We start from the raw sequence: 22,916 nt of genomic DNA on the forward strand, positions 1-22,916 counted from the left end.
CATCTCTTTCCTATAACAACATATCCTGGAATAGGGTTGCAAAATTCCGGGAATTTTCAAAGTTGGAAACTTTCCATGGGAATTAACGGGAATTTATGGGAATTAACGGGAATAAACGGGAATTTACTCAATTCAAAGCAACCCAAATGCACTAAATCCTCATAACTATGTTATTTCAGTCCTGGCAAACGTTCTAGACTGTAAAAAGCAGTTTTTTCAACTTAGTTTTAATATATTTATGAACATTTAATTTCAAATCTGATTTTTTTTCAAGTTTATTGAGACACCAAACTTGATATCATATATTGATTTTTACTAGTTTACAGAGGCTTCAACTGTGAGTTTAAATATAGTTGGGGAAAATATATTTTAGCATAATCTTGACTAAAACAACCAGATTTTACAGTACCAGTACAAGTAGACTTGGCAAATTGCACATAGCACACATCCTACTGTATGGGTACTGAGGCCACGCCCCCTACATGCACTGTGCATTCCTCCATCACATGGGTAGGGGGGGGGGGGGCATTTTACTTTATTTATTGAATGGGTGGGGTCAGACAGATGAGTAATATTTTACTCAACATTCATCTTTTTACGTTGGCCCTAAGAGCTCACGGCACTGCAACATCAGAAAACACTAAATGCTGCGGATGTGTTGTCAAATTGATGAAGATGTTTTCTTAATTTGCTTGCGTTTTGTCTTCTTGCGTGTGTTTTCTGATGTTGCAGTGCTGTGAGCTCTCAGGGCCACCGTATCTTTTTGTTGTTCAGTGAAATTATTGATTGTTCATAAAAAAACAAAACTTGATAAAATTCTTCTTACAAATAAATCTGTTTAAATGTAATGTTTTTTTTATTGTATTATTGTGCATGGATGCCTGCCTATGACCAGACATAGTGTTTAAATGTTTAGATTTATGTTGGGATATGAAAAAAAATAGATTACCGCTATTAAGTTAATTCCTATGATTTCCAATTTTGAATATTCCCAAAATTCCCGAGCGAAAGTTCCCGGAAAGTTTCCGGAAATTTACCGGAAACTTTCCACCCCTTTGCAACCCTACCCTGGAAGTTTGAACTATAATCTGATCTTGTTGGAAATGTGTGGATCTCACGGAAGGGAAACATTGCTTTGGAATAGACTACAGGCTAATTATTTCACTTCTCACTACAAATTTTATATAGGCCTACAAATAGTCCTACAGGTTCGCTAATACGTGATATTTCATACTGTACAAAGTTGGGCAAAACAGCTTAACAAAGACTGTAATGACTGTGCCAATCATGATATGTGATCAGCGCGCGCGTTTGTGTTTGTGTGCCAGTTACAGCGGTGCATGGCACGGGCTTTCTTCCTTCCCAGTCGCTTTCTTTGCGGCAGGTTGCCTCCCTTTTCTCCTCAGGTCAGTCAAAATACTGTGCTTATTAGCGTCATCATATTCAGGAGCTATTTAGCATTCGCCATGTATGGAAGATTGTGGGATGAAACTGGGAGGTGAAGTCTCAAGTGGGAGGAGGACACGGGGCGCAGATCGTCTGCGCACAATTCACCGCAGGTGGGTATCAAAAAGGGAAGATTGTGTGCAACAGTGCGCCGCACATTTTTATAAATCTCAACTTTTTTTTGCGCAGCACATTCTTGGCTTTGAGAACGCAATGTTTTGGGAAGGTTTCTACGCACACCTTTATAAATCAGGCCCCTGATTATTAGCCAACTGTTACAAACCGTTAGCTTAAAGATCTCCTATTATACTACTTTTCTGGTCTTAATTTCTTGTTAAAAACTGCTATAGAGCAACCTGACACGAATCACATCACAAAAAAACATGTAGATTTTGGGGACACTCTTGCTCTCACCCTAGCGAGCACAGCAGTCTGCTCCACACTCGGCTCTGTGCTTCTCCGCCACCCCCCCCCTCCCTCCTGCAAACCCCACTCCATTGTGATTGGTTACCTTCCTTCCGGAACATTTTCAGCAGCGCGCGGGGAGATTTCAGAGCAGGAAGGTGGGGGCATGGCCGGAGCTTGCCTGAGCAGCATTACCATACATGGAAACATCCGCTTTTCGTGACAACAAAATTATCAGGAAATTCTGAACCGATTTGTCATGTGATTTCTCGACCGGCTGCCCTATGTTTAGTGCTCTGCACAGCCACCCCAGACGGTCAGCAGGAAATATGTCTAAATGCATGTAAGTCATTATTTGATAAGCTAGTATGGTTAAACATGACTATAAATCATTATAACAACATTTATAGGTCATAAAAGTCAAAAAGTATAGGTCCACTTTAAGCTAGTGAAGCTAACACAATGTAGCATATACTCCTCCTACTAACACAAGGTTTTTTGTGTGCTCTGTCGAAATAAAGGTGGTGTTTTGTCTGCTTTCATTCTCAGATATTAACTGATTTAGTGTATTGATGCTATGAAACGGTAAATACATTTTTACAACGCGAGTTTAGTAACAACCACTTTTTTTCAACCAAACATGTTGCTTGTGTGTAATTAAGCCTAGCGACCAGTGTGGTTGTAGTAATGATTGATGGCCACAGGAGGGCGCCTGCACTCACGCTCTGAATAGGATTTAACTGATTGAGAACTAATTGGACTGACTTCATAAATGTCCATGGATGTAGTACCTCATTGTGGCCACATGAGGGCAGTAAAGAGGCCTCATTATAAAGAGATTTATGTCTTATTGAAACAAGTTCCTCTCACTGAAAATAGAAAATAAACAGTTGTTCTTAAACATCCAGCAATTATACATATCATTTATAAATATAATATTTAATTTTTTCATAAAGATTAATTGAAGAGAAATTAATAAGTGATTTTCTATTTTTTATTAGATTTGTCTTTATCAAGTGTATTGTGTGTGCGTGTGCTTGCGTGCGTGCGCGCGTGAACTATTGATACTTCAGATATAGTATTTGTGATTTAAAATAAAAACACAATAATAATCTTAAAGGTGCTGTAGGCGGAATGGTTCTTTTAGCTAACTTCGTGTCAGTTACTGCAGTTAGCAGTCCCCTCGCTCGTCCCTACGTCACATTAATGCACTGCGGTCTTCAAGCAGCAAGTTATCTAGCATCATCTCAGATCCATAAGTGGGATAAAACATGATAAAAACCATCAAAACAGACATTGTGAAGGATTTTTAACTGCGTCACCCATCTGTTGCTCTGGCGTGCACCGGCAGTGAGACCATGGAGTGTATATAGCCTAGTATACAGGTCCTTCTCAAAAAATTAGCATATTGTGATATAGTTGATTATTTTCCATAATGTAATGATAATAATTGAACTTTCATATATTTTAGATTCATTGCACACCAACTGAAATATTTCAGATGATTTTGGCATACAGCTCTTGAAAACCCCAAATTCCTATCTCAAAAAATTAGCATATCATGAAAAGGTACTCTAAACGAGCTCTTAACCTAATCATCTGAATCAACTAATTAACTCTAAACACCTGCAAAAGATTCCTGAGGCTTTTAAAAACTCCCAGCCTGGTTCATTACTCAAAACCGCAATCATGGGTAAGACTGCCGACCTGACTGCTGTCCAGAAGGCCATCATTGACACCCTCAAGCAAGAGGGTAAGACACAGAAAGAAATTTCTGAGCGAATAGGCTGTTCCCAGAGTGCTGTATCAAGGCACCTCAGTGGGAAGTCTGTGGGAAGGAAAAAGTGTGGCGGAAAACGCTGCACAACCAGAAGAGGTGACCGGACCCTGAGGAGGATTGTGGAGAAGGGCCGATTCCAGACCTTGGGGGACCTGCGGAAGCAGTGGACTGAGTCTGGAGTAGAAACATCCAGAGCCACCGTGCACAGGCGTGTGCAGGAAATGGGCTACAGGTGCCGCATTCCCCAGGTCAAGCCACTTTTGAACCAGTAACAGCGGCAGAAGCGCCTGACCTGGGCTACAGAGAAGCAGCACTGGACTGTTGCTCAGTGGTCCAAAGTACTTTTTTCGGATGAAAGCAAATTTTGCATGTCATTCGGAAATCAAGGTGCCAGAGTCTGGAGGAAGACTGGGGAGAAGGAAATGCCAAAATGCCTGAAGTCCAGTGTCAAGTACCCACAGTCAGTGATGGTCTGGGGTGCCATGTCAGCTGCTGGTGTTGGTCCACTGTGTTTTATCAAAGGCAGGGTCAATGCAGCTAGCTATTAGGAGATTTTGGAGCACTTCATGCTTCCATCTGCTGAAAAGCTTTATGGAGATGAAGATTTCATTTTTCAACAAGACCTGGCACCTGCTCACAGTGCCAAAACCACTGGTAAATGGTTTACTGACCATGGTATTACTGTGCTCAATTGGCCTGCCAACTCTCCTGACCCGAACCCCATAGAGAATCTGTGGGATATTGTGAAGAGGAAGTTGAGAGACACCAGACCCAACACTGTGGATGAGCTTAAGGCCGCTATCGAAGCATCCTGGGCCTCCATAACACCTCAGCAGTGCCACAGGCTGATTGCCTCCATGCCACGCCGCATTGAAGCAGTCATTTCTGCGAAAGGATTCCCGACCAAGTATTGAGTGCATAACTGAACATAATTATTTGAAGGTTGACTTTTTTGTATTAAAAACACTTTTCTTTTATTGGTCGGATGAAATATGCTAATTTTTTGCGATTTTTGGTTTTTCTTTACTTTTTTGCCAAAATCACCAATATTAAAACAATAAAAGGCTTGAACTACTTCAGTTGTGTGTAATGAATCTAAAATATATGAAAGTCTAATGTTTATCAGTACATTACAGAAAATATTGAACTTTATCACAATATGCTAATTTTTTGAGAAGGACCTGTATATGAGTGAGACGAGTATCACTTTGAAGCGTTCCCTCTTGTGATTAGATAAACATTTTGGGATCCTCCAATAAGTTTATTTGCCGATTACATGCAGAGCAGCTGACTGAGAGATCGGCTTTAAGAAACGCGCACATTATGAAAGTGATCACTGTATGAATAAAGAGCGATTTAACACTTATATTAACATAAATAAACCGCTTACTTCACCTTTAATGCGTGCATAGTATCCAAAATGTTCCAGCTAGCACACATTGAGTCTGGAAGCTAGTGAAGTGGGGCGGCAGTGGCGAAGTGGGTAAGGAGTTCGCCTCTGGTGTGCAGGGTCGGAGGTTCGATCCCCCGTCTCCCCGCCACATGTCGAAGTGTCCCTGGGCAAGACACTGAACCCCGAATTGCTCCCGATAGTTAGCTTAGTTAGCTTAGCACCCTAGTGCTAAGCCTACCCTGCGTGGTAGCTGCTGCTATCGGTGTATGAATGTGTGTGTGACTGGGTGAATGTGTACAAAAACAATGTAAAGCGCTTTGAGTCTGTGATAAACGGAGATATAGCGCTATACAAGTCCATTTACCATTACCATTACCATTACCATGAAGATAATGAAGAAGGCAGTGCCGGCTTTGTGCAAACTCTGAATTCCTTATGTATACAATTTTAATTATGTTCCAACAAACAGCAAAGACTGAAATGCCTAATGTGTCATTATACAAATGATTTAAAAAAAATATTCCACAGCACATTTTAATCAGTGATTTACATACATACGTGCATTTGGACTGAAAGGAGAGCCATCAGTGGCAACATTGTAGTTTATAGTTCAATTGTAGTTTCTCCTTTTATTGTAATAAAGACGGTTATGTCACACAGCACAGCTACACATAGAATTTAGATAATCCCTGTGTACAGCTCTAGTTGTACTGAACCAGAGCACCCCCTGCAGGACAGTATGATTAAAGTTTACTGACTCACGCGTGTGGTTTATCCTTAAAGTATTACTTGTCTGCTCTATGGCATTTTAACTGGAGGGGAATGTCCAGTGACTTTGGAATAGTGGAAAAGTACTGGGTTCAATACAAATAAATATAGCACAAAGGCAGCTGGGAAAAAAAGAACTATACAATGTTGGTTTGGAGGTTTGTCAAAACATAATCCAGAGCATTCCCATTTGGGTTCTGTTTATTCTACTTTGTTTTACTCTTACAATTTAAACTGCCAGCACATTTATTTTCCACAAAAAAAATCTTAAAAATAGAGTACTGGGAGTGTATAACAGGAACTTGCGCTTTTCAAAAAGATATATTTGTCTTTTCTGCATTCTAGGAAGGCCAAACAACGACTGTTTTTCTTGATGACGAAAAATACAACTGCCTGTCGTTAAAAAGCACTATGAGAACGGCAGAAAGTAAAATGGTTTTTAGACACACCACGTGCAAACACTTAGCAAGAGCTTACATGCACAGAAGCAATGATTCCATTCTATTAAATAGGAGACCCACCTTCCAGTATATCAGTCATATAAAAGCTGTATTAGAATTTCATTTACAGTATATTCAAAAATGTAAAAAAAAAAAAAAAATTAAAAATCCAACATTTGTACTTTAAAAATCAAAGACAGGTTTTTCTGCAGTATTTATGCACATCCCCATAACACATTTCTGCATCTCTCCTGAAACACTATAAAAAATCTGGCTATATTTGTGATCTACCAACCAACTGATTAAACTGACAAAGTCGCTGTTGCTGGATGATTGTGACATTAAGAGTGTAATGTTCCTATGAGTCAGAGTCCTCATCCTCATAGTAGCGGTTCCTCTTAATGATATCCTCTGCACTCAGCTCCTCGCCATCACTTCCTGCTTTATCATCCTCCCAGAAGCCCACGTCCTGGGAGGCGCGGTTCTGTTTTGGCTGTAGAGGTGGAGACGGAGATGGTGAGATACTCGGGGAGATGCTTTTTAGAGAGCCCTCTTCAACCGCCATCTTGTCTGCTAATGCCTTCCCTCCGCTTGCTTCCTCTCTTTCTTCCTGTGGCTCAGGTGTGTCCACGTCGTCCTCTGAGATGGTCTCTTTTGCATCTTCACTTGGTGTTTTAGGCATCGTCTGCTCTTTCTTTTCCAGACTTTTCACTTGCCTAACCTCCGGCTTATTATCCTTGGGGGTTTCTTCAGATGGGTTTTTCTCCTCAAAGGATGTTCTCCATTCCAGCAGGGATTTGAGAGGACGACGAGGCTCCCTGGGTGCCAGGTTGACTGCAGGTTTTGCTGCGATGGTAAAAGGGCGACAGCGCTCCTTTAGAGAAGAGCTCCTCCTCAGGTTGCCGAGTCCAGCCCGCTCTGAGCTCTGGGCTGCTGGCCCCTCGTCTTCTGGGGCCGGGGGCCACTTGGCTCTCCAGGGTCTGACTGAAGCAGCTCCCTCTGTGACTGGACTGAGAGCTCCTGTCCCAGACTGGCCCTCGCCGGCCGGGGGAGGCCAGGCCACCCTCAGCCTGCGCTTCTCTGCTGGCTTGTCTGCAGACTCACCGGAGCTGGCTTGTGTCTGCACACGTGTCTGCAGTAAGGCGGCCATGTCAGTAACCTTGACCTGAGGGGTACTTTCCTCAGTCAGGGTTGGCTGTTTGTCTGAGACATTGTCAGCTGGAGGCGTCTGAGCTTTGGTCCCCTCTGGTTCTTTAGGCTTCACCGTCTCCTCTCCTTCTTCTCCATCATCTCGAGGCTCCCACAGCTCCTTGTGAGGCCGAAGGCCAAACCCCTCATCATAGTTGCCTTTAGCTTTAAACAGCTGGCTGAAATGGGGCTTGCAGTAGATGTTACCATGCAGAGAGGCATAGTTCCCAAGGCTAGAAATAGAGAGAAGCAAAGACCATATTTTGCATTTATTGAGGATTTACAGTACATTTTCTGATATAAGATAAAAAAAATAAGGAAAAATTAGAAAATGCTTAAAAGACAAGACTCACCTGAGCTTTGCATTACAGTGAACACAGCGGAAGCAGCTTTTATGGTAGATATGCTCTACACCCACCAGCCTCTCCAGAGGGTACACCGTCTTTAGACAAGCGATGCACGTCTCCTTCACCGCTGGGCAGAACTTCTAAACACACAATGATAGTTTCATAGATTTGTAATCATCATGGTTTGAAACTGAATTTCTTATGAGAATTCATACATTTCTCCTGATTCTTGTGATGACTGACTCACCCTAAATGCTTTAGGTTGCCCACCGTTCTCCCCTGAAACAGACAAAACATACAGAGCGTCAAGCTGTTGTGCCTCTGAACCCAGATGAAAGTTATTGGGATATATTGATATTTAAGTTTTTGTTGTATTTCACATTTTATATCAGAGGCAATACTATATCAATCATGTGGTATTATATCCTTGGAGTATCCTTGACTCACCATTGCACTCAGGTGCCAGACCCTGTCGGAATTAAAGTGAATAAACAAAACAAGCAAACACTTGTTAAAAAAGACATATATTAATATACAAAACAATGTGATTGTTTCACACCGCAATGTGAAACAATCAATCAACTAAAAATATATTTGCTTTACATTTTGATAACATTGCTTCACATATGACCTATAAAAACACCTGTAGCATAGTATTATTAAATGCTCACTATTAACCCTTAATTTATAACAAACGTTAAAATGTTGTCACATCTATCTTAAAAGAAAATGTATTCTAATATTTAATTTCTATTTTACAGAGGCTACATGTCTCAGATATGCTTTACATTCAGGTCCCAAAGCATGGACTCACAGGGCGAGTGGGGCCTTGTTTAGAAACAGCAGCCTTGTACTTGGCCAACTTGTCCCTCGTGGATGACGACTCCAACGCTCGTTCCAGCACAGACTGACCTAAAGCAGGAGAGATGTTTGCACTTAATGCTTTGACTCAAGTGTTAGTCACTATCAAGGTGTGGAACATACAGACGTCTTGCTTGAAAAAACACTGCCTCCCCACAAACATACTGTAGCACTGACGCTTAAAATAAGTGTGTTGAAAAAGGTAAAGATTAGACCTGTGGTTTTAGGATCAAAGGGTTATGAGTCAAATTAATTCAGTATATTCTGTGTCACTTCCACCATTATGTTCAAAAACTAATTAATTAATAAAGAGCTGTGTGTGTTTGTGTGTTTTTGGTCTTTACCGCCATGTTGGTCCATCTCCTCTGATGACTGACTGCGTAGTGTTGTCCTGCCGCTCTGTAAAAGTTCATAATGATTGGCGTTCATCAATCATGACAGTTGTTTATCTGCGACAATATCACTTTCACAAAGAATTATATCACTATATGTCAAATCACCATTACTAGAAATAACATTCCTCCAACAAAGTCCCTTTGCATTAAGATTTCTATAATCCAAATTGTTTTTGAGAACATGCTTTTCCAAGATTTAAACACAAGACACAGACATTAAAAATCTTTGAATTTCATTCTAAAAAGGCAAGAAGACATTTCCGATTATAGAGTGGACCTCCATACAATGTAATATTGTTTGTCAATTATACTATTACCTTTCTTTAAATGTAATCTTTCGAGATTTTTATAGTAACAAAATGTTATAAAAGTGGCTCAGTTTGTGTGTGATTTCCTACTTTAGGTTTCAACTTCAGCCTCTGTCACTTGGTGTGAAGGGAGAGAGATAAGACTAGTGGTAAGTACAAGTCTGACGGCCTGCCTGTGAGTCACTGTCTGTCCTGTTTCCCATGCCTGCATGACACAAGGATATCGCAAGTCGTCAGCACTGGTACAACAGCATCCCACACAGGTCAGCACTGTGTTGAGTAGGGCTGGCCCAAATTATTCGAATATTCGAATACTCGTTCGGAAAATTAGTATTCGGAGCTTAAATTAGTATTCGGAGCTTCGTTTTTTTTTTTATATATATATAATTTTTATTTTTATTTTTTTCAACATTTTTTTTGCAAGAAGCTAGTACTGCAATATAATGTCATCAAATAATTTTATATTTGGATATAAAAGTTAGTAATATTGTAGTAGTAGTAGTATTGCTCATTTAGGAGGATATTACGTCACTAAGTGTCTTAGCGCATCCATTACTTCACCTCCGAGCACGTAAATCTTCAACAAAATATGCAGATACTGTCAAAATCGGTTCCAGGGAGTATATAGGGATTATTAACGTTTTTTTTTTTTAAATGTTGTTTTTGATGGTGTGTTTTTCTGGAACGAATATTCGAATATTCGCTCGGAAAAACCAACGAATATTCGAAGCCTGAAAAATGGCATTCGGGCCAGCCCTAGTGTTGAGAAACATAGCCAGATCCTGTTTCCTCAGTGTAAAGCAGGTAGAAGGGGTTGTGTTGCCCAGATTTTCAAATAAACTTCAATTGTCTATGATGTTTCCAGTATTGTCCAGAGCTTTACTCGACAGATGTGCAGCTTTAAAACAAAAAATGTGTGTGCGTGTGTGTGCGTATGCGTGTGCGTGTGTGTGTGTGTGTGTGTGTGTGTCTGTGACCATGTCATCACCAATGATAATTAGTATACCAGGCACTTTGGTCTCAGCAGTGATCCTGTACACGCATGAATGGAAAGCTTTGACCAACTGGAACTGTATGGATTCCTGTTGCGCCACAATCTTCCTCAGCCATGTAAATCAAAACACCAACTACATTATTAAACCACATTCACCTACAGCAATTGTGTATCAACCGTTTTCAGCCAATATTAAACTAAGACTGAACCATTCAAGGCTCCTTGCAGACTTGGAGAACCATGAGTTACGCTAAATGTAAAATGGACAAAGCGTGGCGTTTCTCTTCATTTTTGTGTGACTATTATCCCTTGCAGATTATGTGTGGACTGCTGCAGGTACAGAAAACTGAAAAATATTACTGGAAAAACCTAAAAGTCAAGCCCAGAATCCAGAATCCACACTTGCTAATGGAAAGTAAGATAAAATACAGTTTCTCCTCAGAATTGATTCTCTGACGAGTGAAACAGCCCTTAGGTCAGGAATGTTCCTGCATTCCTCTGCAATGGAAGGTGAAAAGTGCAGCCAGGGCTTGTTGTTTGGGGATCAGAGACAAAGACACCCAGAGAGAGTTAGAGGGGTGGGTGGGGGGGAGTCAAATCCAGGTGAAACAAGTATAGCAGGAACAGAGAAAACTGTGAGGAAAATATATGATGACACACATAACACAACACATAACCATGCAGCGAGAAACAGAATGTGACAGGACTCAAGTGACTAAAGTGATCATATCTGTTTTCAGAATGTAAACATATGAAAATGAGCCAATCTGTCACTGTTTATAACTACCTTGCTCATGGCGTTCTCTCCCCGCTCAAACTTCATCTTAAGGTTGTTCAGTGGCACTCTGGCTTTTTCATAAGGGGAACAGGGGCTAGTTGGAGCATCCTCTCGGCCTTTTTCAGGTCTTTCCCTGTGTGTCGGCTCATCCCTGTCCATCCCTCTCTGTTCTTCAGCCTTGGATTCTTCTGGAGCTGCTGGGGCCTTCTGGACACAAAGTTGACTTCCCTGAGCGCTCACCGGGCCGGGGCTCTTCAATGGACCTACAGCAGAAGAGATGTTTGCACTGCAGTATTATTCATGATCAAGTAACGGAACATATACAGACGTGTTCCCTGGAACAACACTGCCTGTCCACATACATACTGTAGCACTAAAGCTTAAAGCTATTCTTACCTTTGTAGAGTTTTTACACTTATTTTAAATGACTTTAAAATGGTATAAATAAGGTTTTTACACTCTAAAATGCATGGTAGACCCAACAGGAATAAAAAGAAACAATTATTTCAGTCTCATAATATTAGGTGAAAACTACAACCAATCAAATCGTTCGGACCGAACGATTTAATTGGCCGACAGACCTGTCTGTTTGCCGTCTGCTTGTGTACCGCGCATTCGTGCACGCGCGTCCTCAACGAAAGGGTTTGTTTTGATTCCACGGCAGACAGTAGCCTAGCGAGTAGCGACCATTGTAGAAAAGGTTACAGTGTTGTTATTTCTTGTTATTTCTTACAGTGTGTTAAGCTGTGTTTTAGTGTTGGGCCGTGACGTCAGTCGGCCAGAGAGCCAGTTCAGTAAGTTTCCTTTCGCTTCTCCCTCGGTGAGATGTGTGTGAGCAAGTTGCCACAGTAAGCCATCATTCGTGTTTATCTGAGTGTAAATGTGAATCACCCGTGTGTGAGTATGTACATGTAGTCCCGATCGCTGTTATAAGTTATAGTTTGTGCATGTTATTAGCGGCTGCGATTCGCGAGTCGCAACAGCTGTTCAAACGTCTCCTCACGAGCGGAGTTTAAGCCTTTGTTCTTTTTCCGCGATCTATATGCGGCTGTGCCTGTGAAAGAAGGAAAATAAAGAGCGGATAAAACCCTACTCCTCCTCTCCTAGTCTCATTATAAGCATAAGTGGTGTTCTGGCCGACATATCTGAAGTGAAACCAGTGATACAAGCAGATCAGCGCGGTACCGGTAGCCTACTACAGCCACCAGTTTCTTCAGCCACAATATAACTCACTTTGTGCACGGAGACAGTATTAAGCAAGTAAGTCTGCTTGTGTAGCCTAAATTAAGTTTCTTCAAAAACAAAACAAAAAAAACGGGGATAGGAATGAGGGGGTGGGGCTGCATTGGAGGAAGGCGGGATATTATGATTGTGCTGAAATGCTCAAACTCAAATCCATCCGAACTGCTTTAAAACAAGTTTTGTATATGAAAAGGTAAAGATTAGAACTCTAGTTTTTTTTTGTATAGGGTAAGGAGTTAAGACGATGACATTTCAATGAATTCTGTGTATTCTGTCCCTTCTACCAACATGTTCAAAAATGAGTTTATTAATTGAAAGAGCTGTGTGTATTTGTGTACGCTTGACTTTACCGCCATGTTGGTCCAGCTCCTCTGAGGAAGTCCTGCTTAGTGTTGTCCTGCCGCTCTGAAAAAGTCAAATGATTGGTGCAATCAGAGGTCCAGTTCACAGAACTAGTGCTATGAACACAGACGTGCAGCAACCCTGTTTCCTCTCCTAAAGTGAGTCTATGGCATTCATCAATCAGGACAGTTGTTCTTCTGCAATGTTATCACTTTGACAATGTTTGGATCCCATCTTTCACTCAAATCATCATTTCTAGAAAATATATTCTCATTCAACAGTCTTCATTGAGTTTTCTATAATCCATTTTTCCCCAAAAACATGCTTTTCCAGGATTTATACACAAGAAACAGTAATTAAACAATCTTTCAATTTCATTCTAAAGACCCTAAGCTCTTTGATTTAATAAAGAGGACCTACATACAAAATGTGTATTATTTCTTAATATTCTTTTCTTTTATAACTACCTTGCTCATGGCGTTCTCTCCCCGCTCAAACTTCATCTTAAGGTTGTTCAGTGGCACCTTGGCTTTTTCATAAGGGGAACAGGGGCTGGTTGGAGCATCCTCTTGGCCTTTTTCAGGTCTTTCCCTGTGTGTCGGCTCATCCCTGTCCATCCCTCTCTGTTCTTCAGCCTTGGATTCTTCTGGAGCTGCTGGAGCCTTCTGCACACGACTGGCTGGAGGTTGACTTCCCTGAGCGCTCACCTGGTCGGGGCTCTTTAATGGAGGAGCGTGCTCAGTGATGGACACGGGCCTGGACAGAGCAGGAGGTCTGCGGCGAAAACTGGACTGGCTAGGAGCAGGGACAGGGACAGCAGAAGACTTGTCCTTATCACGGTGGAGTGCCTGCTCGAAGCGGCTCTTCAGAGCACTCAGTTTCCCAGAAGACCGCTGGGAGGATGAGACGTTTTCAGGAGACTGGGAGGAAGAGAGGAAGATATTGAAAGCCGGTTAAATTGTGAACATACCAAAAGCTAAACGTACCCCTCTTAACTCAGGTTACATTCTGTGTCCCAAGCTGAATTATCAAAAGTATTTCCATTTGGCTACAAAGCATATAGAGTACTAAGCCCTCCAGCTTAAACCCCCCCAGTCCAGCACAGTGGAATAAAGGAACTGCCAGATTCTGAATTTGGCCTCTCGGACAGATGAGGTGAACAGCTGTTCAAAGTTGGTCCAGGAAAGAGATGTTTTGCTGCAGCTGCCGAGGGCAATGATTGGCTTAAGACAGTGATAGCAGAGCTGGGCAAGCAGGCAGATTTATACTCAGCTGCATTCCTTTCCACACGACAACTCCACCTTTCCCAACAAATTAAAATACTGAGGAAGCCTCTGTTCACCACTCAGCCATTCATTTCAACAAAACATGTTGAGCAGCAAACAGCACAACAGAACAACAGGAGGCGCACCACAGCCGCGTGACCTTCAGGGACTTCCTTTATTATAGAAGAGGAATGGCCCGTTGAAGAAAGAGGATGTGGACACGTGAATAAATCAAAGCTTACATAAAAGTAGAATAATCAACTAATAAATCTCACGAAAACAATGTGAGCTTCCCAGCTGAGGCCAGGTCAGTAGGAAAAATGTAAACACTATTGTATGATAGAAATCGCAATTCTGCCCCAAAACAAACAAAGTAAAAAATAATTTAACCTAATAAAAAATAAATTTGAGAAGATAAGAGATGACAAATAAAGAAAACGACGCAAGAGACTTTACTACCTTAGCATATAAGTACATTGTGTGAATTTTGTACATCTACAGATAAGTCAAATGAATACGCACACAGAGGCACAGACCAAATAAAGGAAGGAAAAAAGTCAAACAAAATGTAAGAATAAAAGGACTTAACGAAAGGGACAAAAAAACCCAAAGAGGACAAAAAAAAAACAGACAAACAATTACTGTCTTTGTGAGGCAAGTCCAGGGTGAACGGAGAGAGGACTGGACAGTGACGAGATTGTTTCCCGATTTTTAAGCAAAAAGAAAGAAAACATCAAGAAAAACCTCAGTGAATTCGCTGGGGCTGGCCAAACGTGCTGCTAGAAGGGAAAGTGAGCGTCCTTTGGTTGGTCCTTCTCTAACAGGTCAGTGTGCAAACAGACAGCGTGAGGCAGAGTTCTCCCAGATGTTAGCCGCTCAACACAATTTGCTCGTAGGCGCTAGTCCAACCCCTTCAACACCAGGGGAAGTGTATGAGAGAGAGAGAGAGAGAGAGAGAGAGAACGAGAGAGAGAGAGAGAGAGAGAGAATACCCAGGAAACCAGAGCAGGAAATGATACATTCATGGAAAAGTTAACTCTTTGTTCACTGTGCCGGCTTTGAATTTTTCCACTGAAAAGTGATTTCAGAAGATAACAGTGCTAAAACTGTCTCCCAATAGCGCCAGTCTTGACGGACTAAATGAAAGTTTTGGATATGGTGGATAGTGACACGAGACAAAATGGAAGATAAGATATCAAGGACAACCAAAGAACAAAAGCCAGTCAAAACAAATATTCATGTGATAACAGGAATGAGATGTAACACAGTGTCACAAAGAGGTTTAAACACTGCTCAGAACACAGTCACTTTAGTCCAGAACAGCACTAGAACAGACATATCACACAATACCAAACAGTACGCTTGCCATTTATCTTGTGCCACAGAAACGTAGCTGATTTTTTCAAAAGTATCGGATAAAACATTTAGATTATCCATACAGCTGACAAAAAGCTTGTTATGCAATGATTGTCGGATGTGATACAGCAGGCTTATTAGTCAAATGAGATGACACGCATCTAATCAATCATGGGCCTTGATTTTTTTTTATTCCTTACTAAGGACAGCAAACTAACCAGATCCTGGAAAGAGAGACAACTTTGTCAAACCCATCCCCTTTTCTGTCTGCTAAAACCATAGATAGTATATAAAAAAAACGCTAATACGCACATATGGAAGACTGAGCACAAGTTGTTGGTTCCATTGACAATGAGGTCTACCTTCTGAGAGCAGCTGCACAAACGGATACCCTGAGGAGCAATATTGAGACGGTCTAGCCGGTTTTTAGATTCTACAAGGTTAGAGGAGGAGCAGAACACCATGAAAAATGTACTTCCCCAATGTGATGACAGCCCATAAGAATGATGTGGTAGTAACTGGCACTAACAATTTTACTACATCAAAACCGGAGTGAACAATGTGGACTGAAAAGAATTACTCAGGCATGATCAAACTGATTCTATTTTGTCAGTAAATTACCCCAAAAAATGGATCAAACTAACAGAAGTAACCTGAACTTTAAATTAAATCAGATTTAAATTACAATCAGAGAAAATCAGCAAATCCTCACATTTCTCGAGTTGTAAAGATTAATATATATTTAAAACGTTCTGTGATTCATCTTTGCAATTTATCTAAAGGATTAATTGTTTAATTTGAAATGCCACCCTCCCTTCCCCCACTTCCCCCCTCCCCACTCCCTCAGACAGATGGTCTTTTATGCTGCTCATTCAAACTTGCTTCGGACACATCAGGACATGAGTGTTATCCTAAAATATCTTAACTAGACTTCTGTATGCCTGTTATTCAAATACCTGCTGCTATCTACACTTGCTATCAGTTCCTGAGAAGTAATACACACTAACATTTACATTTTAGTATTAATATTCAGAGTGTATCTGACCACTTCAACTTGCGGCTTTGACTGAAATGTGCCTATAGATAATTTTTTTGAGTTAGAGTTATGTTCTTTAAAAAGACAGATACGCATACAGTGAGAACATATCATGGTTCTACAGGAGTAAAACACAACAACAACAACAAAGCCTCCTTGTCATTATCACAAACAGGTGGAACGTTTAACAACAGCCTATAGACGCTAACAAGATTTTTAGCAGCTGGCTCACACAGGTGAACAATCGGCCCATTTCACACAGCGCATCCACAGCAACATTACCTTATATTTCTTCATGGTATTAGCTGGTCGCTTACTCATGTAATCTCAGTCCTGTTTTGTTTATCAGTCTTCCACAATGACAAGCTGCAAATCTACAGTTGGAACTGCAGGGAGCATTATAAGGGGATTACATGGTTGTAGGATTATAGGTTTGATCATCACAATAAGTGGCCAATGAGGGGTCAGCTGAGACAAGACATTTGGCCCACACAGTGGGTTGGCATGGTGAGTGTGTGTGCATGCATGTGTGCACTTCTCAGCTCAAAATTAAATTGTTAGTTTAGCACCACCACAGGCTGCTAAGCAATGAAGCAAGACGTGCAGCGTACACACACACACACACACACACACACACACACACACACACACACACACACACACACACACACACACACACACACACACACACACACACACACACACACACACACACACACACACACACACACACACACACACACACACACACACACACACACACAAGTTTGCTTGGAGAGGTGTATCAAAATGCTGTAGACATAATGTGTCATAGGTTCAAGATTGGAATAACAACGTATCTAGTGAACTGTTCAATATCAATGTGAGAAACCATAACTTGCATTTGTCTTCCGTGTGAAAAAAAAAACTACTCCAGATGCCTCAAGCTCACGCATCAGAAAGCTTTGCAGATATAGGCAAGGCAAGGCAAGTTTATTTATATAGCACAATTCAGACACAAGGCCATTCAAAGTGCTTTACAGGGGGCATGAAATACATCCAGATTAAAATACATCAAGTATAGAATAGAGATTAGAAAAGCGAATGAAAAATAAGAATAGAAATAAAACATTTAAATAAAATAAATTACAGGTTGAAAAGGGAAACAGAAAAGTCTTCAGATTTGATTTAAAAGAGCTGAGAGTTGCAACAGACCTCAAGTTTTCTGGGAGTTTGTTCCAGATATGTAGAGCATAAAAACTGAAAAGCTGCTTCTCCTTGTTTATTCCTAACTCTGGGGACAGTAAGTAGACCTGTCCAAAACGACCTGAGGGCTCTGGACGGTTCATAATAATAATAATAATGGATTGGATTTATATAGCGCTTTTCAAGGCACTCAAAGCGCTTTACAGGGTTCCAGGTTCCATTCATTAACACAGTCATACCGGTGGTGGTAAACTACGAGAGTAGCCACAGCTGACGCATACTTACTTTTTTCTTCTCTGCACTGGCGACCTCAGCAGCCTGCTGGTACCTGAGACACAGAAACAACAGTGACCTCTGGTGACTCAAAACAAAAACATAGACTTTTCTAAGAATTGTGGGATTTCTTTTTATTTCCGAGTACCTCACAAAGAATTCAAGAACTGTAGAAAAAGCATAACTTATACATTTTCTGGTTTTAGCTTTTTAAATTTGACTTGAGATTGCCGCTTGTTCGAAGGAAGTTAGTTCTTTTTTTAGGGGAGTTTGGTAAAGGGAGAAATCGCTTTTCCCACAACAGTCTAGCTCACTGTAGTCCTAAATAGAACTCATAACATTTTGTCTCATGTATTTCCAACATAACATAATATAATAAGAACACTGATGGAACTGGAAATGTCATTAGGAGGAGGTGGAAGTCATTACACAGTATAGTGATCTACACATGTATTTAGCATTCATGTATTGTATTTAGGGCCCGAGCGATATATCGGCCGGCCGATTATATATATATATATATTCAAGCAATCATGTTGAGTGAGATGCATTGCTGCCCCGGAAGTAGCCTACATGCATAGCATTAAAGTTATAGCCTGTTAACAGCAGCAGCAGGTGTGTTGTAATATATTGGATTATTCACCCTTGACAGTTCCCCCTGACATCTATAGCATAGTCATTGGTCATCTTTTGAATGTTAATAGTAATTGATAGAATTTATATAGTGCTTTATTGGAGGTCATTCAAAGACACTTAACATCATACATATACGTAGAAAATCATACTTATAGAAAAAGAAAACAAAATACAGACAAATTAAAGATAAGGTTTGGAATGGAGTCAGGTGTAATTAGGTGAGTTTTGAGTTGACTTTTGAATGAGTTTATCTAGTCTGAGATGCTGATGTTTGGAGGGAGGGAGTTCCAGAGGGTTGGGTGCAGTTACATAAAATGCTTAATGTCTAAGTTTAAAAATGCGTCATGTCACTTTAGACATATTTGTAACACTTTATTTTTTTTAGATAATGAATATTTCAATAAATAAAAAGTTCCTGTACACCTATCGACAGTAACAATAATTTATATACAGTATTTTTAAGGGTTCAAAAAAGTAAATTTTTTCAATATATAGTTTGGGGATTTAAAAAATAAATAATCGTCCGATTTAATCGTTATCGGAATTTTTCTCTGAAAATAATCGGCATCGGCACTCAAAAATCCACATGGGTCGGGCCCTAATTGTATTACAGTTACTTTTACAAGTGTAAATCGACAGCACACACGTTACTGAAAACCAGGTGTTACTCACTTGGAGAAGCGTTCGGCGATGGCTTTGCTTTTCCCCAGGCCACCGACCAGTGACAGCTCCTTCGCAGTCACACGCACGGACTGCGTCGCCCAGGACCGTCGACTGAACGGACCGCTTGACATCTCTGCGACCTATGTGAATACCTGGAATACAAAAAAACACATTGGCCATTTTCAGCAATATTTCTAACTCTTCACTTTTACCTAATCCTTTTCCAAACCTTTAACAGGACTTAACTTCAAATCATACCTTTACAACCTATGCTGTACCTTAATAACAAGCCATTTACATGCTACATTTAAATAGACAAAAGAGCCCTGTTTCAAATGAATAAACAAGGCTGGGATTTGGTGCCAGGATCTAGGTGTGTGTGTGTGTGTATGTAGAGGAACTATTGTCCGTCTGAAATCCCTGATCCCCATCCGTTTACCTTTACACAAACCCACCACCTTGACGTACATAGGAAAGAGCGCATGACATATGTGTGTGTGCGCTCATACAGTTGTGCATTCAAACAGTCAAGTCAACATGTTCAAACCTGCGCTGCATCTCGTGCGGCTTGATTGCAAGATAGAAACACAAAACTACAAACAGCTAGGTGCTAGGAGTGTTAGCACATTATCTCGATGAGATGGAATCTCAGAGAACCGGAAAGAAATGCATTCTTGCCAAAACCGTGCAGCGTAACGCATGTAATTATTCTTTAGCTTCACTTGAATGACCCACATGCTTAATTAAGTGTTATAGGGTGTTGACAGGCCTCTGATACAGTTTCTGTGTCTAAAGGCATATCCTAATGTCAGGCCTTGAATCCCTCTCTTGGTACTCAGACTGTGTTACCACCATGTATAATAACATACCACTGTGTGCACAGCTGACAGACTCTATAATCATTTGTCTTACCCTCTCGGCCTTTTTTCTCTCTCTCTCTCTCTCTCTGGTGGACCTGTTACATCACTATTCACATGCAACGCAATACTGGTGACAAGTACAGTGAGGACTTTGGAATGAGCTGAATTTCGACATAGCTTTGATCTCTAACACTGAAAAAGAGTCAATTTAATATACGCTTCCGAGAACATCACCCACATAATTATGACATTTTAAAAATACAATATTATGTTCATATATTTTTTGTAAAACATTACCAGTATGTACTTTATTATAATCCTATTTAATTACTTGTATTTGCTGTCAGGCTAGTGTGTATTTTTCCTTTTCTTACATGGGCAGAGCATAGGGGAAGAGGCAAAGATTAACAAAAGAACACCCCAAGATAAACACAACACAGTGTTAATTTATGAAATCCAACGCTTTATGCTAATTAGGTTTCCTATGGCTTTAGGTTATTTACTGTTGATACAGGTTTCGAAGCCTGACGAGCAAGTTATCTCGTCTATTGATTAGCTGTATGTTGTGCCGAGGACAGGTAGTACTGAACTGGAACCAAACCAGCATGCACTGAATGAAAGGCAGGGACACACCCAGGACAGGACACCATCACACACAGGAATAACACAGGTGGACTGAGTTTACAGGCGCTAATCCACCTCTTTAACATATCCTTCAACTGAAACACAGCCACTGAAAAAAAAAACGACAAACTGTGTGACTTGCAAACTCCCATTCATCACTTTATATTCCCCTATACCACATGCAAAAACCTTTGACAGATTATAGGGAGATTTGAATCTACGCCTATAGTTTGAATTGAACTTAATTAATAAAACTACTTGTACAGTTCGGTGTACCATTAATGAGCAATAAAATAACTAGGCCTATAGGCTACTGTACACGCTATTGCCATACAGTAGACCACAGGTTTTTGTTTTGTTTTGCTTTGTTTGACAACAGGGACACGCTATCTTTGACTAATTAGGCCTACCACACCTTCCAGCTTTTTGACAGCTCCACACCTCCCGGCATGGTATCATTAATGTTAGTTATATTCTCTGAATCCAAGCTTTGGGAGAGAGAACATTGACTACATCGTGATTAATCAGAATTCACAAAAGGCAACAGTATGGCACTGCAAGTGGAGTTGTGAAACTTTTTCAGGCTATCTGATACATGAGCTTTTAAAAACTAATGTCATAACGCCAACATTTAGCTTCATCTCCATCACTTTGTTATCAGTGAAAGGCGGATACTGACCTTTAACCCCTTCGCTGTAAGCCAAGTTCTCCTTAGCAGCCACTACCCACAACATGGTAGGTGACTCATAAGGAGGAGTAGGCTATAGGCCTACGCATTGCTTCACACAGGACAAACCTAAGCCGCAGTTAATGAAAAACAAAGACACACAGGCCCAATCTATTGTTCATGAGAAAATAATTTAGTTAAACCAGAAGAATCGGTACTGAGGCGATGTAATTAACAGACATGACTCATGTGGAGAGGATCGGCAGCCCTGCTCAGAAGCTATCACTTTAACGGCAGGTGTGTAACACCATGAGCGATCCGTGGAGGTCAGGATGCTTTTGACTGATGGTGGGCTACAAGTATAAGAAAAGTCCGAAATAGTTACACACACACACTAACTTCTAAAAGGCCTAGCCTACTTTATGTAGGCCTATGTCCTAGCTGTTTGGACATTGGAGTTGGCTATGAAGTTAACCTTCGCCTACATCTGTAAAGGTTTGGTATCCATTTTCTTGAAAGACAAGTTATTTGAAAACAATACGGAGTAACCTAGATGTGCACGTGCGGTATTCTAATTAAATCAACGCCGAACGCCTACTGGCTCCTTTTACTCCTCAAAATGGGCTACACGCTTTTGGTATACTTGTTCATTGTTTGACATAAGCCCTAGCTAGAGTTATTTAGAGGTTTTTAGGTCCTTGCTGAGAGTTTCTTCTTACCTGTGCGAACTTCCGTCGAGTCACTTTTTTTTGTTAAACCTCGTCCTCGAGACACCTGACACTACGCCACTGGTTCTGCGCCTCCGCCCGGTGTTACTCTACAGAGGTGGAGTGGGCGGCAAGGTGTCATAGCATGGGAGGGGTTGGAAAGGCTGGGGTCATGTGATTTGACTACACCAATCACTTTGGCCCTACCTGGTGTATTGTCTGCGTGAGTGCGCGCTTGCAACAACCAAAATCCAAGACCCACTCATTTTTCAAGAGAAAACAAAACGAAAGAAAGATAGGCTTATAGAAAACAATAAGATAGGCCTACATTGAAATACCAAGGTATCTTAATTTTTTTATTTATTCAGGTGAGGTTACATTAAAGCTGCACTATGCAGTTTCACGGGAGGGGGTTTGTTTATATTTGCTGTGCATGCAGTTAGTTTACAGAACATATTTCTGCTCTAAATGCAATTTTCCTTAGAGGAAAGTTGGTTTATCAGTTATGAGAATATATCTTAGAAAACTTCACTTTTATGACACATCCAAAGTTACATTGTGCACATTTAAAATACTATTTAAAGTATTAAAGACTACAACAATACTATAAATAATAGCCTACTCATAATAGCCTACACTTTATTCATGTGGGCTAGCAGCTTTCACATTGTGCTGTATTGACTACAATATGAGTCTCAATATGTCAAAAGAAGGGTGTTTTGCCCCCTGGGTATAGGCATTGTGAGATTTTGCACAAATAATTGTAAATGGGGGGAAACAGGTTGTTACTGTGTATGGTGCATTGGATCTTGGCAGTAGGCAATATTTGCCTCCAGTGCTGGAGAGCATTCAGGAGACTCTGAGCAAGGAGCTGTATATTTTAGCCTTAAGGCTGTCACAGTGAATTGGAATTATCAACCTGCTGGGGCCAAGAAGTCAGGGAGAGAGTGGCTCAGG

General features: G+C 40.8%; 1 protein-coding gene across 2 annotated transcripts; it reads right to left on the reverse strand.

Annotated features, from left to right (window-relative positions):
• Positions 1–5,474: 5,474 nt before the first annotated feature.
• LOC307248841 (LIM domain and actin-binding protein 1-like) lies at positions 5,475–22,062 on the reverse strand. Of its 2 annotated transcripts, none has more exons than XM_080025363.1 (12): positions 21,972–22,062; positions 19,111–19,253; positions 17,815–17,857; positions 13,155–13,607; positions 12,696–12,750; positions 11,113–11,366; positions 8,973–9,027; positions 8,582–8,679; positions 8,215–8,236; positions 8,015–8,046; positions 7,774–7,904; positions 5,475–7,653 (listed from the first exon to the last, which is right to left on the reverse strand). In XM_080025363.1, exons 2-12 carry the CDS (start codon positions 19,230–19,232, stop codon positions 6,591–6,593), a joined length of 2,328 nt encoding a protein of 775 aa, XP_079881489.1. In that variant the 5' UTR covers positions 19,233–19,253; positions 21,972–22,062; the 3' UTR covers positions 5,475–6,590. The 2 variants fall into 2 exon arrangements, with proteins under 2 accessions (XP_079881489.1, XP_079881488.1); XM_080025362.1 differs by having other exon boundaries at positions 7,774–7,907.
• Between the last annotated feature and the right edge of the window lie 854 nt (positions 22,063–22,916).

The sequence above is a fragment of the Ammodytes marinus genome (assembly GCF_949987685.1).
Source record: "Ammodytes marinus genome assembly, chromosome: 4".
NCBI lineage: Eukaryota > Metazoa > Chordata > Actinopteri > Uranoscopiformes > Ammodytidae > Ammodytes > Ammodytes marinus.

What these genes read in the sequence shown, in the direction of transcription:
- LOC307248841 (XM_080025362.1), bottom strand. Translation starts at nt 19,232, where the DNA reads ATGTCAAGCGGTCCGTTCAGTCGACGGTCCTGGGCGACGCAGTCCGTG. An exon ending in GGAGCTGGACCAACATGGCG is followed by an intron (nt 11,367 to 12,695) that starts GTAAAGTCAAGC and finishes CTTCTGCTGTAG; the next exon opens with GTCCATTGAAGAGCCCCGGC. An exon ending in GAGAGAACGCCATGAGCAAG is followed by an intron (nt 9,028 to 11,112) that starts GTAGTTATAAAC and finishes GAACTTTTACAG; the next exon opens with AGCGGCAGGACAACACTACG.